The sequence below is a fragment of the Pleurodeles waltl genome, chromosome 4_2 (genome assembly GCF_031143425.1).
Source record: "Pleurodeles waltl isolate 20211129_DDA chromosome 4_2, aPleWal1.hap1.20221129, whole genome shotgun sequence".
NCBI lineage: Eukaryota > Metazoa > Chordata > Amphibia > Caudata > Salamandridae > Pleurodeles > Pleurodeles waltl.
The window spans coordinates 141,557,083-141,573,610 of NC_090443.1; the positions used below are offsets into that span (position 1 = coordinate 141,557,083).

At 42.2% G+C, this 16,528-nt stretch overlaps 1 protein-coding gene across 4 annotated transcripts in view; it reads right to left on the reverse strand.

Annotated features, from left to right (window-relative positions):
* Positions 1–16,528, reverse strand: part of LOC138292397 (pleckstrin homology domain-containing family A member 3-like) — a 94,630-nt gene that overhangs the window by 70,745 nt on the left and 7,357 nt on the right. For 2 of the 4 annotated variants that reach the window (XM_069230974.1, XM_069230973.1), the window contains exons 2-3: positions 14,811–14,927; positions 6,038–6,193 (exon numbers count right to left, since the gene is read on the reverse strand). In XM_069230974.1, coding sequence (XP_069087075.1) covers positions 6,038–6,193; positions 14,811–14,927 — 273 coding nt within the window. The remainder of the gene's footprint in view (positions 1–6,037; positions 6,194–14,810; positions 14,928–16,528) is intronic. The other 2 variants (XM_069230975.1, XM_069230976.1) reach the window with 1 other exon arrangement.

Here is a 16,528-nt window from a genome sequence, read left to right on the forward strand (position 1 = left end):
ACCCCACCCCACCCCACTCCACTCCACTCCACTCCACTCCAATCTACCCTACTTCACTATGCTGGACTCTTCACCAATATTTCCCACTCCGATCTACCCCAATATATCCCACTCCAATCTACCTCATGTCACTCTAATCTACCCATGCTAATCTATCCAACTCCCCCACTCCAATCTACCCCCACTCCACACAATCTGCCCTACTCCTCTCTACCCCAATCTACTCTAATATACTCGACCTCAATCTACCATACTCCAATATACCCAATGCCACTAACGTTTAGCCAAGCTGAACAGCAGTCACACTGGTGTACAACATGGCTAAAACACAATGATCTTATCAGAGAAAGAGTATTCTGAGGCCAGGCACCTCAGAACAATTGGAGAACGAGGCTCCGGGCAAGGCAGATTTGGTTCAGAGCCGGACAGAACAATGGGATCGATGGCCATCTCTGGCATGGTTGGAGTAAACCAGCATAGATCATTGTGCTGGGCATGGTGTCAGCACTGATGCAAGAGATGAACCCCAAGAGGGCTTAGGAGGCAGAGCTGGCGGAAAGGGCGGACCTACCGGTGGTAACCCTTCCACACTTGAATTTCCTGAATAGAAAAAAAGTTTGTCAAATGACAAGAAAAAATATGTGCAAGCTCTGGATTCAAGTACTGAGGTGCACAAAAAAAAAAAAAAAAAAAAAAAAAAATGAACTGAAAGCACACTTGGGCTCCAGCCATAACTTCTAGGGAAGAGCAGAGTCAACGTAGACCCACAGGACACCACCTACAGGCGTGTAAGGCTATGATGAAAAATCTTCCAGATCCAATCTGGTGCCTGAGGATAATCTTAAGGGAAGGAATCTGCGGTTAAAAGTATCCATCAGAAGAGTACCTTTGTAAGTTGTGTTTACCAATAGCAGATTGAAGATTAATAATGTTCTGAGGCACATATTAAGGAACTCTCTTCAGGAGATGGGCATTACCCTGATCTTTTAAACATCTCAAGTGACCTCCATAACAGGAGCTTGGCTGGCGTTAGATGGGAATTTGTTGGGGCAACCATCCAATCTTTCACATCCTTTCTCTTTTCTTCATATTCAAAACAGGTGAGAAAGATAGCCATTACAATGATGCCCACAGCCTTGTGGAATAAAAACTGCCACCGTATTATTTGCCAGTGATACCCTTCTGATTTCCATGCCCCCTCTGGGCTTACAGACTCTTCTAGATAAATGTGCATATTTCTGCAGTAGCAAAGGTCCTATAGTTAATAGAGACAAGACAAAATTAGAGCTGTACAGACGACAGCCAAGATGGTAATTCTACTCTTACCTTTAACCTGAAGCAGGTACATGTGATACCCCATCTAGAGACTATTCCGTCAACTCCAAAATAAGGAACGTTCTGCCACAGCAGGCAGGAGCAACAGCAAACTTTGTAACAAAAAAATGAAGGAGGCAATTTCCTATCTCCTGCTTTGGAAGTATACAAAGCATACTGCCAGAACGCTTCTCTTTATGAAGCAGAACTCTTTCAGCTCATTCAAATCCTGCTTATCTGTCAGCCTGTGAAAGAAAGTTCTTTAAAAGCCTGCTGAGACTTTCCTCTTCCCCCCCCCCCCCCAAATACTTACTGTGTATTTGCATTTGGGAACCACTTCTCAAGGCAAACAGACCCCTCCTATGTTGAGTCAGAGTTTGTGGCACACCGAAGCTCAGACATCTCAATGATGGACTTGGTTATGTACTGGGTTACTCTGACATAGTGTTGTGAGTTGGTTTAGGGTTGTTAGGAACATGTTGGGGCAAAATTTGCTTCCGTATATTTAGAAATATCCCAATATAGTCATGCTTGACAGTGCCTCAGACAAAGTAAGCACATAAGCTCTGCTCTAAGGAAAGTCAGTTTCTTAATGCTCATCGTGGAAGTTTAACTAAGCCATACCTACAGCACAAATGCATGCACAACCCTAAGACATGTTCGATGATCTGACAATGTTTTAATAACCAAAACTGAGGTATCTCAGATTGAGGATGCATCTATTTTTTTTTTTTTTTTTTTTTTTAAACAGGGTGTTTTTTGCCCCATGCGTTAATGATTACTAGCCTAATTAAGAGATTACAGATGTTTGAAATGTGACTGAGACATTGAAGGCTTTCACACAAAGTGAAATGGACACTGGTGTAGCTCATTACCTTTCCACTGCATGGCTTATGAGGCAGCAGGTTGTCGGTTTGTAATACTGACAACAGTTTTTATTTTTTATGATTATTTTTATAACTTCATATGTTTTGTCTTTAGGTGTTTTATGGGTAGTAGAGGAAATAATCAGCACTGTGTGAAGAAAACATTTGAAAATAAGAGGCTTTGGAACTGTCAAGCCATCCACTGGCACATACAGAGCTGGTTTGTGTTCTGTCCTATTTCCTGCCTGCACCGCCTCCCTGACATTTACCCCCTTCAATTCACTAACCATTAAATCTGATATGGTCACACGACTGAACTTATGCTGGAATTCTTCCTTTCCTGGCTTTCCAGGTGTTATGAGTTTATTGGTTTTTTTTTCCTCGCAGCTATGTTAAAGTTTCTGCTTCCCTCTTTCATTCCCAAAACAAACAGCAGAAGGAGATGTGTGGTCAAGGAACACCATTTCACAGCTGTCTGCCATCAAGAGATGGCTGCACACTGCAAAGCAGGAGGCCCTCCGACACCAGCAGCTAACATTGCAAAGTTTAGATTATAAAGGTGGCAGAAGCACCCTGGGCTGTCTGAGAGCTGCTGCTGCCATAGCATTGTGGCTCCAGCTCTTTGAAACCAGGACTGTGAATCCAGGCCTTAAAGCGTGGATGCAAAGTGCAGTCAATCATTCACTATGGTTTTGCTTTCCAGCGGCAGGCTTGCTGTGCCATGGACTCATACAAAGAGGGTGAAAGAGTCAAGGGCCAGCAACTTATGGCTCATAATCCTGAGGTTTACTTTAAATCTCATGTTTAATTTTCACATTTTGTAGGGTTACTGTTCAAGTGTAAATTTAGCACCCCAGGACCAAGCCCAACTTGAGAGTTTGACAGTTTCTTTAACTTGCAGAGTTCAACAGACCAATGAATTGAGGCGGTTGCACCTGAATGAACTGAGAATTGAGCTTTGAGGTTGAATTGGGAGGTTGATAAGAGAAAGACGTCCAACATCCCTGAGCATGAGGCTACCAAGAACTATGATCTAGTGTCACTACTACTACTACTACTACTACTACTACAGTGCCTATGTATGCACATGTGGAAAGGGTCTGTCTGCCTATTGGGCTAGTTCAGGGCTGTTGATGACTACACTTCTGGTAACAGACAGCTCCCTTTGGCATTTGGTGTCATCTAGACAACTGAATGCACCTTGTGGCTTTTAGCATTCATCCCTGGCTTTGAACTGTCTCCCCCAACTTCATGTGAGCATCACTGTATCACAAAAGCACCCACACATCTGGAGACCATCCCTGGCATCTGGTGAGTATTCTCATTGTAAGGTGGTCACCTCTACCTTCTGGTGGGCATCCACAAACGTTTGTAACAACCTGAGATGTGTGCTGTGCATCGTCAGCTTCTGGTTGGCACTTGTGGCATAGGTCTGCATCTCTGGTGTGCAATGAAGGAACATAAGCAGGTCATCGATGTGAGCCAGTAGTAGGTGAAAATGACAAGTTTTTTTTTTCAGTCCAATTATTTCCCTTTTCCGCACTCTACTCTAGATTTCCATTAATTTCCTTAGCAGTCCATTTAGCTCTTGATCAAGCAATCCTTCTCTAGCACACTGAAACAATAAGTATAGCAATAGGGTAGCATTCAGTGATGACAAATCCCATCAAAGCATAGTGTCCTGGGACAAGTCTTTTAATCGCTTATTATTTGCCCAATAAAGGTACTGTTACTTCAATTTCACCTTTTTTCCTTTAAAATAAAATTCTCCAACTGATAACAGTGTTTTCAAAGCTTAATGAAAGATAACCTTGTTCCCTAATCAAGAGAAAAATTGACCCTGGTGCAGTGCATGCAATCGTTCAGTGTCTAGTACATGGAGGTAGTATTTTCCTCGATCAGGGAAGCAAATGCACAAAAGGTCACACGTTTGCCCACATTACTTTTAGCCCCATGACCTTCAACAGTTCAACTAATGCCTCAACTGTAAAAACAAAAAAAACAAAAATATGCTGTACTGGCTATTCACGATCATTTACTAATAGTGAAGCCTTTTTCTCTTTAAAAGGTCTGTCCCCACAAAGAGAATTTACCTGTCCTAACACTTTTGGCCTTGCTGCCTTATTTGTAGCTAAACAAACGTACTTGTATATTAAGGAACTACAAAACTGAAACAGAATGCAAGGCGAGATCTCAAAGACTTGAAAATGGATACTCCCCGTCTCTTTCCCTATCAGATACGAAGACTAAATTAGTATTCAGATCAGGTTTTTCATTCATGACTTGTGTTGCACTTCGCCAGCAGTCGTCATGAAAAGGACAGTGAATGGTGGGTGCAAATCTATTCTATGCACCTCATTCTGAGATCTGCAAGGCTCCTTACTAAAAGAAGGCTGTCAAGTCACTTCAATCCTGCTTACACCACCACATTTCTAAAGGCACTCTACAGAAACTGCCACCCTGGAGAGTGGTGGATATTTATCCAGGGGTACAGCCCTTTAGAGGTGCACATAGAATTGTTCCCAATATTATCTTTATACCACCAAGGAGGTGGCCCAGAAGTAAGTTGCCACCCAACACGAGTGTTAAAATCACTTTATTACTTAGGAGTATCCAATCACTCATATTTTTCGGTTAACAATTTTCAATTCAAAATCAATACTAAATTATCACAGCTTTGAATGTATGCCCTTCTGAAGGCTGAAACATCAGCTACCCTGTCCAGAGCTAAAACCTGCAGGACTACACTAAAAATATATTCTGTTACAAAGCAATTATTCCTCAGCTAGAGATGACCAACCGTGGTAGAAGCGAGGGTTGATTTTATGCTATGAAGTAACTAGCTGGCACCTCTAAACACAATGTTTTCTGATTATAGGTGAATGAAAACCTAGGTTGACATCTAGGTGGTGCCCCACACTTCTAATCAGCCTGGTGGAAGGGTGGAGTGTTTAAACAGCACTGAACTTCGATCCCGGTAACTGGGCAACTCCTGCAACAGAGATGTTGAAAAGCTTCAAAGTAAAATCTTTGTTTAGCTGAAACTCCCAAACTGAAAGAATTTGGATGGTAAAAAGTGAGAAAATGATCTACTGTTCTGAGAAGTAAAAAATAAACATTCCTGATAATTATAAGTGTATCCCCGTAGTTCCCTTTCAGGGGGATTTCACCCAAAACGTATGAACAGACAAGAGATGTGATTCTGCACCTTCAATGAGACCATCCACTTTCTTGCACCAAAGATTTTAGGCACATTTTAACACCCCCAATTACGTGCACCACAAATAAGACTCGCATCACTAGTTCCTAAATGAGAATCAGTTTTGCCTGCGCAAGATGTAAACCGAAGTCGTAATGAGAGAAATACAAGAATGCAGCACTGTGCTGAATACTGATTTGACAATCATTCATCCTTCTGAATTCCAATGTAATCAATGCTTTCTTCAACAAAAGTTCAATGTTGTACTTTACAGCAAGATGTTAGTGAAAGTACAGTGATTGTTTTACCTTTACTAAAGCCACAAGCCTGCGAGTGTTCGAGCATCTGTCAATGCACCCTCAGTATATGATTGAGTGAACGTCTTGGTATGCCAGGGGTTATGTCTGGTGCATGATCGGCCAAGGTTATCACTTTCGCATATTCTCCACTACTCTGGCACATTTTTAGCTGTATCTGTTCTTTTCTCCTATTTTGAGACATTATCTTCCAACCGGAGATTATATATATATATATCTGTAAAACCTCTAAACCTAGAGTTGAAGGATGTTCTCATCAAAAAATTGGGTGATTCAAGAAGGTCAAAATGAAAATGGGGCTTGAGATGATTAAGATAAAAGTGTGTTCATTTTTTCCTGACCTTTCTCCTTGCGCGTCCGGCTGTCTCCTAAGCAGGCCTTTGCACTGCCGAGAGCCACCAGCCACTTCTGTCGGTCAGCTGCATTTGTTGCCTTGAGGTAGAAATACTGCTCGCCAGGGATTACCAGGTCCACTCGTGTAGTGTCAGTTGAATGTACTAAGGAAAAGAGAAATCACAAGCAATTAGTAATGACCATTTAGACAAAATATAGCAATTGAAATTTATCTTGTGGCTTAAATATTGGTCATTACCAAATTTGTAGGTACTTCTTCCACTAGCATTGAAATCCTTTATGAGATTCAAACCTGTGAAATGGAAGTTACTCACATCTCTGCAGTGGGATATTTATGTATGTATTTATTTGTTGTATGTGGCATTTCCGTGGCGCAAACCTCACCAAAAAGGGAGCAGAGTGTTGTACAGTGTCAAAGATAAGCATAAAATCAACAAGTTATAGGAAAGGTTTCTGGTTTATGGACTGCTGATGCATTGTCATATAGTGTTCTTTAAAGAGGTGAGTTTTCAGCTCTTTCCTAAATTAGAGTAACTTTAAAGAGGCCCCGATTGATACGAGGATGCTGTTACAAATCCTTTGTGCATAGACGGAAAAGGCCTGGTGCCTTGTTTTCACTTTTTTTTACAGTTCTTTGTCTGCATTCTGATGGTGTCCTAGAAGTGGCAGTGTTGAGAACCATTAGAGTAGGAGAACTTGCATGCAATATAAAGTGAGGTGGTGGTCATGATTGTGAGTGCTGTCTGTGATATTGATGAGTTTTTTACCTTTCTGTACAGAAGGAAAACGTTACTACACCCTAAACATCTGTTTGTGGTGTGTTGTGCTGTAGATACATACATTCTACATACTCCAGTAACCTAGCGTTGGGCTCGGACATTTGTAGCAAGTTTTTCATCGAAGAAGCCTTTCAAGTCACAGGATGTACTGTAATTCCTAATGAGCATGGGCTCCGATTCCATGTTCGATTGCTATTTACATAGCAGGTGAAAGTATGTATGAAGTGATGAGTGAACATAGCATGGTGAGACAGGTGCACTGTGCAGTATCAACCAGGTAATAAGAAAAGAGATCAGCAGCAAACAAAGGGAGGAGGGTGTGCACATGCTAATCTACTGCACTGCATGCTATGAACAGATGCTTTCAGGGTTTTCAGTGAGCAGGAGTGGCTGTAGATACACATGCTCTCCATAGACTGTAAAGCAGTACCCTTCAAAAGCAATGGATGATGCAGATGTCTGAAATAAATTCCCTAAGACCGTCTGGCCAATGACAATCCAATGGTGAGTAAAGATGTCTACAGAACAGTATTTGGTAAAAGTATGGGGTGGCTGACCAGATGATCCCTTTGTATATGTCAGCTGGCAAGATATTACCCAATAAACTCATGGCTATCCCTTTCCTATGCGTAGAGTGTAGGGGGGGGGGGGGGGGGGGACAGATAGTTAAACCAATAGTGGGTTTAAATACACTTGATTATCCATCCAGCTGTGCCAGTCTTAGAGATGGGAAGGCCTTTTTGAGGTTTTGCAGAGACTACAAATCCATGGTCAGACTTGTGGAAGGGCTTGGTCATATCAATATAGTACACAAGAGCCTGTTTAAGTTATGAAGACTCTCTCTGCTACAATGTCTGGCTGAGGAAATAAAACTGATCGCTCTATGGTCTCATTGATGTGGAAAGGGGATAGATACTAACTTTCGGAGGAACTTTGCATTAGTTCTTATAGCAACTCTGTCCATGGTAACTTGCATGGTAAGTGCCTACTGCTCAATGATGCGTCTGAGGGAAGTTATAACTACTAGGAAAGCCAGCTTCCACAAAAAGAACTGTAAGAGGCAAGGGTTCAAATGGCAGACCCATGAGCCTGGTGAGGACTACATTAGGGTTCCACAAGCGGGCGGGCGGGCGGTACTCTGGGAGGTATAATTCTATTGAGGCCCTCTAAGAATGCCTGGACTACTAGTATTCTAAACAAGTAAAATGTTCCTCGTTCTGCATGCAGGTGGCAAATGCAGGCATTAGATGTAGGCATATAGAACCATAGGCGAAAATCACTTCTGGCGGTGCAAGAGATAACAAATCATGTACTGGATACTGAGCTTTTGAGGATCCAAATGCAACAGCGAACAAACCTTTTCCACTTTGACTACCTGTGGTAGGCCTGCAGGTTTCACACAGGATAGTCATGCAGTCCTGACGGAGATTCTGTGTCTGGTCAGAGGTTTCTTTGGAGGAGCTGCCTCTATTCCTATCCATATTGTTGTTAACCCTGTAGACACCTCTGGAGCCATAGCAGAGTCCCTTTTGAAGTCGGTATGGCTCACCAGGGAGGCAGAGAAACATGGTCCTGAAGTACACAGGGTCTTTGGGTGAGGGTTTGTATTTTTTCTCCACCTGGGTGCATCACAAATCTGCCCCAGAGCCCATAACTAAGCATGCCCTTGAGCACAGTTTGGAACTGCCCCATCCACTCCGATTTGATGAGCATCTCTAATGTTCCTCGTGGAGGACCTGCATGGCCACCTTATAATGGGTTGCAGTCAGTTGGATTATCTCATAGTAGGCTATAGTGTCATCAGGCAGGGTTGCCCTGACTGGATAGTGGTTCAGATCTGGGTCAACTGGAGGGTGTTGTCAGAGTAGGGGGAAAGGAGGAAGGGTTTGTCAGTGTTGTAGTTGTCACAGGGGTCATCTGTGGGACCTGGATCAAAGAGCTGATCAATGGGGATGCCTGACAGTTCCGACTGAACAGTTCCTGTGGAGAACATGGTCAAGACTGATTTGCATATGACTGGGTCCACACTGGAGTGGCACGGCGAGCACAAAAACTGATGGATTAAACCAGATCAGTGACTGGGGGAAAATGCTTCATTTGTTCTGCATTCCGCCCATCATCTATTCTTTTTGTATTTGTCGCCCTAAGTGGGAATGGTGAGCCCAGACTTTGGTCCTGTGCTTGCTATGCCACCAGATTCAAGCTAGCCTGGCTGAAGAGGGGTGATACCCCGAAACCGGTCCCAAGATGCTTGTTTCTGGTCCAGGGAAGACCTGGCCTAGTAGTTCGGGCTGGACTGTTCGCATGGGGAACAGGGTCAAGACTGATTTGCATATGGCTGGGTCCAACCTGGAATGCCATGGCATGTAAAAGAAACTGATGCATTAAACCCAGATCTGTGACTGGGGGTGAATGTTTGATTTGTTCTGCATTCTGTCCATCATCTGTTCTTTTTGCCTGAATCTGAAAAAGGTGCCTGGGGGCCCCGTAGGTGACTCTAGCAGAGACAGAGTGGGTGGAGCGCTTGAGCATGGTAGTGGAGGTAGAGCCTCTCATTGGTAGGGTGATTCAAGAGGCATTTCTGCCTGGCATTGAGCTGCTCGAGGAGTCCTGAAGGACTGGCTGCTCTAATTCCTTGGATGCAAATGTCGATAGTGCTTTTGACGTCAAGGAGATCTTCCAAAGATTTTGTCTACTGCATTATGGGCACCAATGCCAGTTTTTATGGTGCTTTTACACAGACTTTGTTTGCAGCAGAGACTGTCTAGCACCCTTTGGATGTGTAGGGCACAGCGGCTGAAAAAGATCAACGCTATTGGGTGGGTTCCTCTTATCTGAAGCCTTCTCTCAGTGCCAACCAGAACCCCAAAGTTGGTGGAGGCCCTCGAGGCATCTGTCTTTTGTGCATGAGGTCTGATGCTCGACTGCTGCGGGAGTGATGCTCTAACTCAGTATGCGGCCTCTTGTGAGGCTATGAATGAGTGTGAAAGCAGAGTGTACTTAAAACCCCGGGCAAGGTCTTGGTTCATAAGGCAGGACTCATAGGAAACATTGTCATGGTTCAAACATGGATACACGACATGGCCCTGGGGGCTGTTTTGGTGGGCATCCATTCCATCATCCTTTTACAATTCACATTCTCCGTTCTTTTCGTACAATGAAGCTTGACTGAAGGGAGGTGGGAGATTTTTGGAGCATGGTCATTAAAGGGAGTAGGGCACCAGCGTGCAGGGACAAGATCATTGGACAATGATCTTTGAAATGTGCCTAATGAAGAAAAGAGGGAGTCATCAAATGGGGGATTTAATCTTCTGGTTAATTGGTGCCAAATTCTAACCTCGTGTGTGCAAAAAATGCGTGCAATGCAGTAACAAGTAGGCCAGACATGGAGCCGCAAAGTAAGTCCCTACAGAGGTTACAATACTACAAGTCATCTATTGCACAGGGTGAGTAACAGGGGTGTAATGCAGGCCCCTCCAGTCCCTAGGCAGGTTCACAAAGCTTACACAGAGTTAGGGTGTGCATGGGTGGCTTTCAGGTACAAGGGGTGATTAAGATCACATGTATCAGCACAAGCCATACAAGTGCACAGAGTGAGAAGAAGCTTCCTGCAGAGCTCACAGTAACAGATGTCATGCTGTCACATGGGGTGACAAGGAGGCACCTGCAGAGTTGCAGTAATAGACGTCATACAAAGAACAGAAAATGAGAGGGCCCCACACCTTAGCACAAGTCATGGAGACTCAGTGTGTGAGTGGGGGTCCCTGCCAGTGCTAACAATTCATTCTGGCACATAGGAGTCACCCATAGCGCTTGGAGTAACAAGCTATGCAGGTGGTGAGAGGACATTCACTGTGTCGGCTACGGTAGCACAAAATGAGGGAACGAGGGGAAACTGATTTACCATATGTAGTGCAAATCAAAATGCCATACAGGCTATTTTTAGAATGTTTCTGCGTGTACCTCCGAGTTCAAAACATAAAAGCATGCAAAAAGAAAGCACACAGGAAATTCCACTCAGAAAAAAAGACCCTGGGGCTTTTGCGATTAAACTGGAATGTCGATACTCAAGTCCAGCAACAAAAAGACAAACCTTTCTCAAGAAATACTTCCTCGTTGTGGGCTCAATGCTTCAACCTGCCCATTAAGTGTTAGATACGTCTCCACCAAAAAAAAAAAAAAAAAAAAAACTACCGCTGCCCTTTCGGCACCTGCTTTTGGCAAGCAGACAGCACCTGGCTGGACCATCTCCTTCAGGACTGCGACGGCTGCTTGAGAAGAGTATTTAAAATTCAGTAAATTATAACAACTCACTTTTATATCAGATGAACAAAACAGTATTTGACGCTGGCCAGGCTTTGGCAACTTTCGGAAAAGGCCTGCTACCAAGTTACAGAGGATACACTTCAAAGTATCCAGATACAGACAGCCCAGTGGAGTGTGAGCAAGTGAGATCAATCAAGGGCTGCATCAGCAACCTTACAAAGAAAGGCGCCAGGACTGAACTGTGTAAAGCATGAAACACTGGAAGGAAAGGCGAGCTATGAACAATTTTAAATTCTATAGGGCTATAAAAACAATATGCATTTCAGGCATGTTAAGGCTCTAGTCTAGACCAAGAGGTCATTAAATAAGACTTGTCACCGAAAGTCTGAAACAAAAGATTGTTAAGTAAATACACAAAGCCACGTGTCACAAGAGGTGTGGTGGACTAAATCTAGCAGAGAATTCAAGAGACACAGGGGAGTAATTACATTTTAACTGCAGCACTGCACCGGACAATTAAATAGGCAGATTCGATATGGATGGCATTGGTTATCTGGCCAATATATATTATAATATTATTATTATTATTATTATTATTAACTACCCACCCATCCACCCCTCTCTACATTCACATATTCACTGAAATAAAAACAAAAGTTTTAAGTAAAGTTAAGGTTGACTTCAACACAGCTTACCTTTTAGTTTTAAAAAAAAAACGCTTATTGGTTACAAATTAGAAAAGAAACACTACTGAAATGTGTAAATTATGGCTAGGATCGCAATCCATTAACTCAGACAACAGCCATAATTTTCACACCAAATATAATGCTCATGACCTCACCCTTAGTGAAATAAACACAATTAATGTTGAAATGATGCTTTAGATGAGATTATACATCACTTAACCTTTACCACTTTGACAGAGATGACTATGATTGTTGTATCATTAATAGGTATTATTATGTACTGTTTAAATTCAATTTTTGGTCTTATTTATTGCTATAAACATATTGAGGACATAAGCATCTCATACAGTGTGCGAGTTATTCCTCAGCTATGCCACATTTTCGCCTGGAGATTTCGCCAGCTTTGAGCAGCCAGACTGCCCGGACGAGTGGTTACTCTATCACTCGTGGGAATTCACAAGCATTCAATAATAAAGGCCTAGGTAGAAAAACAATGGATGTCTTTCCTCGAAGTACACAAGTTAAATACCAGAATTGTACTTCTACACAAACTACATATCTGAACCGATCCCAACTGTTCTTTCCCCCAAAGTAGACAAACTCTAGGCAAGAAAACGGTCTCGTGCCACAGCTACTTCTGTTTCCATGTTATTGCTTTATTTGGAATATTAATACAAGATGCTGCTGATGCCATAATCTGCAGACACGAAGTACATATTACTGTTGTAGGATTTAACAAATGATCTTTCTCAACCACTGCTAAAACTCTGCACTGCAAGTAGCAGCCTAGTTTAAAGCATCCTCCTCACAAATCCAGTTTAATACAAATGGCCCTGTTCAATAGAGTGCCATGAAGAGACGATTTTAGTAATGGGTCACATGTGTGAATGGTCAGCAGATGTTAGAAAATAATTTTATAAACATTTCACATTTAGCATGTATTCTTGCAGCCATGACACACATTACTAGTTTGTCAGATCGTTAATCCACATGCTGCTGGTGGAACTGCCTGATCATTTACATTCGGAGGTAAATTATCCTTTACATTCAGAAGTAAAGGGTGGGATCGAAGAGAAGGCCTTCCATTCCAAAGGGAACACATATTTGCCATTTGTAAACTTATGATTCATTTCAAACCTTCAACATTTCTTTTGGCTGTGAAGACAGTTGGGTGGAAGAAACAAATGTATTGCTTTACCATCAGAACAAACTTTATTACAGCATGCTAGACAAACACGGTAGACCTGGACTGAAACATAACCAGCATTTATTTTGTATGACAAATTCAGATGCGAAAAGGGACAGAGAAAAGGTAGAGCCGCAGAGCTGCAGGATGATTTGGAGAGAGTCAGCATGCATGCTTGATGAGAATTCAGAGACAGTTCAGAACAAGAGATGATGACACCAGCACTACTGGCTCAACATGCTGAGGTGGAGACTCAGGCCTTCGAGAGGACCATAAGCCATCACAATTAGCACTGAAAATTCAGCACACAAATGGAGAGGATTCAGACAGGGAAACCCAGAGAAAAACAGCAGAACCCACAGCACTAAGCCAATACTCCAGCATAAGCAAAACAAATCGGAGTAAAAGCACTACAAAAAGAACCATGAATAGCAAAGTTAGTTCAGCACAGGTATGGTGGTAAAGTCAGGGCACCAAGGAGGATGAAAGTCTTAAGACTACAATGGAACCAAAAAGGACAGTTCGGACTGAGTGCAGCTCTTGGATGGAAAACATGCAGAGCTATCATTCGCAGGAATGAGAACCTCCGACTACCACAACCATTCTTAGTACAGGTGGTCCTTTGGAAAGCATTTCAGGTTGCTGTCGAGCAAAAACAAATATTGATAGGAGGGGTGCACTTATAGCACACTTCTTCCTAACCTAAAGGCAACTTGACTGTTAACATTATAAAAAAAAAAAAGTCTGCAATCTGAAAGTCTGGTTAGCACAGATATGATGGTGAAGACAGGACCAGAGAGAGGAAGACAAGAGTCTCAAGACTGCAAAGGGACCAACCATGGATACTGAACCTTGAGTGCAGAGAGATGAAAGCTATGGGATGGAAAAAATCAGAGCCCAAGAACTTTACCAGGACCAGCCTGAACACTACAGATTCAGCACAAAAAGGACAGTGCAGAGAGAGGGACAAGAGAGAAGTAGTAAACTGGGGCTCACGACTAAAACAACTAGTGATAGTAGAGGTTAATTAGGAAAAAAGTGAGATTTTAGTCGGAAAATGGGTTTGTAGTGGACCAAAAAGAGGTTTATATATGAGAAGAACTCCTATAGTAACTCACTCCCCACAGATACCTGGCAACACCCCTATTATTAAAAGTATGACCTGGACTTATGTAAATAAGGTTCCCACAAATTGATGCCATGGAAGTTAGATTTGGGTGGGAGGGCTCACGATATAGTTATCGCTTGTCACTTAATGGGGGACGATTTATTCTGGTTAATACATGTATGTCTAGGAGTAAGCAAACAACGCGCTACATTGTTGCTTTTTGACTTCAGAACACTGAACCCTACGAAAAAGTTACTTTATATAAAAGGTAAGAAAAATAAAACGTAATGCGTTCTTGTGAAATTTTAACCTAGAAACTATTACAGAAATCATGCTGCGGCTTCTCTATTTTCAGTATAAATATTTGGCTAGGGGAAAAGAAAGGTTTGTTGTATTGGCCTGGGGAAATGAGCATTCAATATAATTGTTGTATACAAATACATTCTGTGACTTTTACTTTTTGTAAAAGAAATCCAGACTCCCATTTATTTTGTTTATATTCCTTTCTTTATTTGCAAAGGTTTTTGTTAACTGTACACATAAAGGATACCTGGTAGTTTTAGTATTGCATTTTCAGTCCAAACAGGAAGAATGTGGGACAAGAGGAAGAGAGCAGAGCTCACTGTATCAGTCCCATTATTAGTACGGCATAAGGATAACAGGGCAGACAGAGAAAGGCTGGAGCAGCAGAATTTACATACTTTTGAGGCTAAAGTTAAAGGTAGTTCCACTGACCTTTAATTTCACAGACGGCCATCTTGATGCTGCCTTTGCTGCCTTTGCCCACATCCTCCTGTGAATCATAGTACGACAGAATGCCACTATCCAGCACAAAGTAGCGTGGCTGCCACCCTAGAGAAGACCAGAAAAATGACTGTAAAAACTGCTGGCAGTAAGATTTAATTCCATTACTTTATTTGCATCTTATTACAGCCATGCTCCTGATGTGCTGTGACTGCAATCAGTGTCTCAATACATGGGTTTGTGTTCAAACCCAGCAACCACGTTAGGGTGGTCACCCCCACTTCACATCATTACAGATACAGTTTCCAGTTCTGGGCGTTTGTGTGACAACCTAATGTTTTCTGGGTGTTGTAGTTTTGGTTTGCCTCTACTGATCTAATTAGACCAACACAAAAGATAGCAAATATTTCTAAGTTGAAAGCCTAGGACTGGAAACAGAGTAATTGATGACATGGAGCATGGCGTCCACACTAGACCACGCACACATCAGTCCAAAGAATTTATCAAGGCACAGCTGCCCGTTCCATCATGGTGTCTGTGCGCAGCAGAAGTCAAGACCTATAATGGGACATTTGCAATGTAGAACAGAAACCACCTAGTTGTCCGCAAGTACTGTTCTTAGCACAGTGGCCTCCTGTCCTATCATCACAGGCATAGATCTCCATGGGAGATACATTTGAGGACAGATATAAATAATGCACCTTGTTTGGATTCTCAGATATTAACCATTCTTAAATGGTTGCTGTACATGCCTTCTTAATGAAGCATTCACCATTTCTAACATTGCAGTTCCACATACTTTTTTTTTTTTTTTTTTAATTTCCCATTTAGGAATGTTTTTTTTTTCCTAAAGCGCTCTGTGGGATTCATTGATGAGGCAACCAATGCACAAAAGTCAGCACTAAAGAAGGACTATAAAGCCTAAACAGTATACAAAACATTATTTTGAAAAACTACCTCAGAAGAGGGTTTATGCAAGTTAAAGCAAGCCAGAATAAAAGCAGTTAGTGTCTGTAAATAAACAAATATCATAATGTTTGTTTTGTCCACTCTTCATTTCTTTGTGGTGAATACAGTTTATTCCCCTAATCTTGAACTTGTGGGTGGAGCCAAAACCCCAACCACTGCGAATACTGAATTGGTCAAGGGCAGCAGTCCAAACCTCACCATCCTGAACTTGGAGATATAGTCCAATCCTCACCACAAATAATCATGTAGGAGGTAGGGCAGCCCAGACTACAACATTCTGAATCCTGAACCTGATAGAGAAGTGAAAGACATCAATACTTCCTGGAGTTGCCCCTTCTGGAACAGACTTTTGGGTTAATATAACTTTCCAGAAATATCCCTCTGTTCCTTTTTTCGCCTGCTGTGGAAGAAGTTTACTTTGTCTGGATCTGCACTGCCGCACGGCACCAGAGTATTGGAACCAAAACCAGGAATGCCCAAGAAGGCACACCATATTAGAAACTGGTAAGTGGGGATCAACTCCATAAGAAAGCTACATCTCAACTTCAAAAGGTGTTATGTGGCAAAACAACATAGAAAGCATGGGGATACAAGTAGACATTAAAATGTTTTTTTTTTTTAATGGATAATTCATGGTAGACATTCAGCAGTTTTAAAGAAAAAAAACTCCAGTGTTCTGGTGAGTACTACTCTTTGTTAGCACAACAGAGTTACAAAAGGTGAAATACTCTCACATAAAA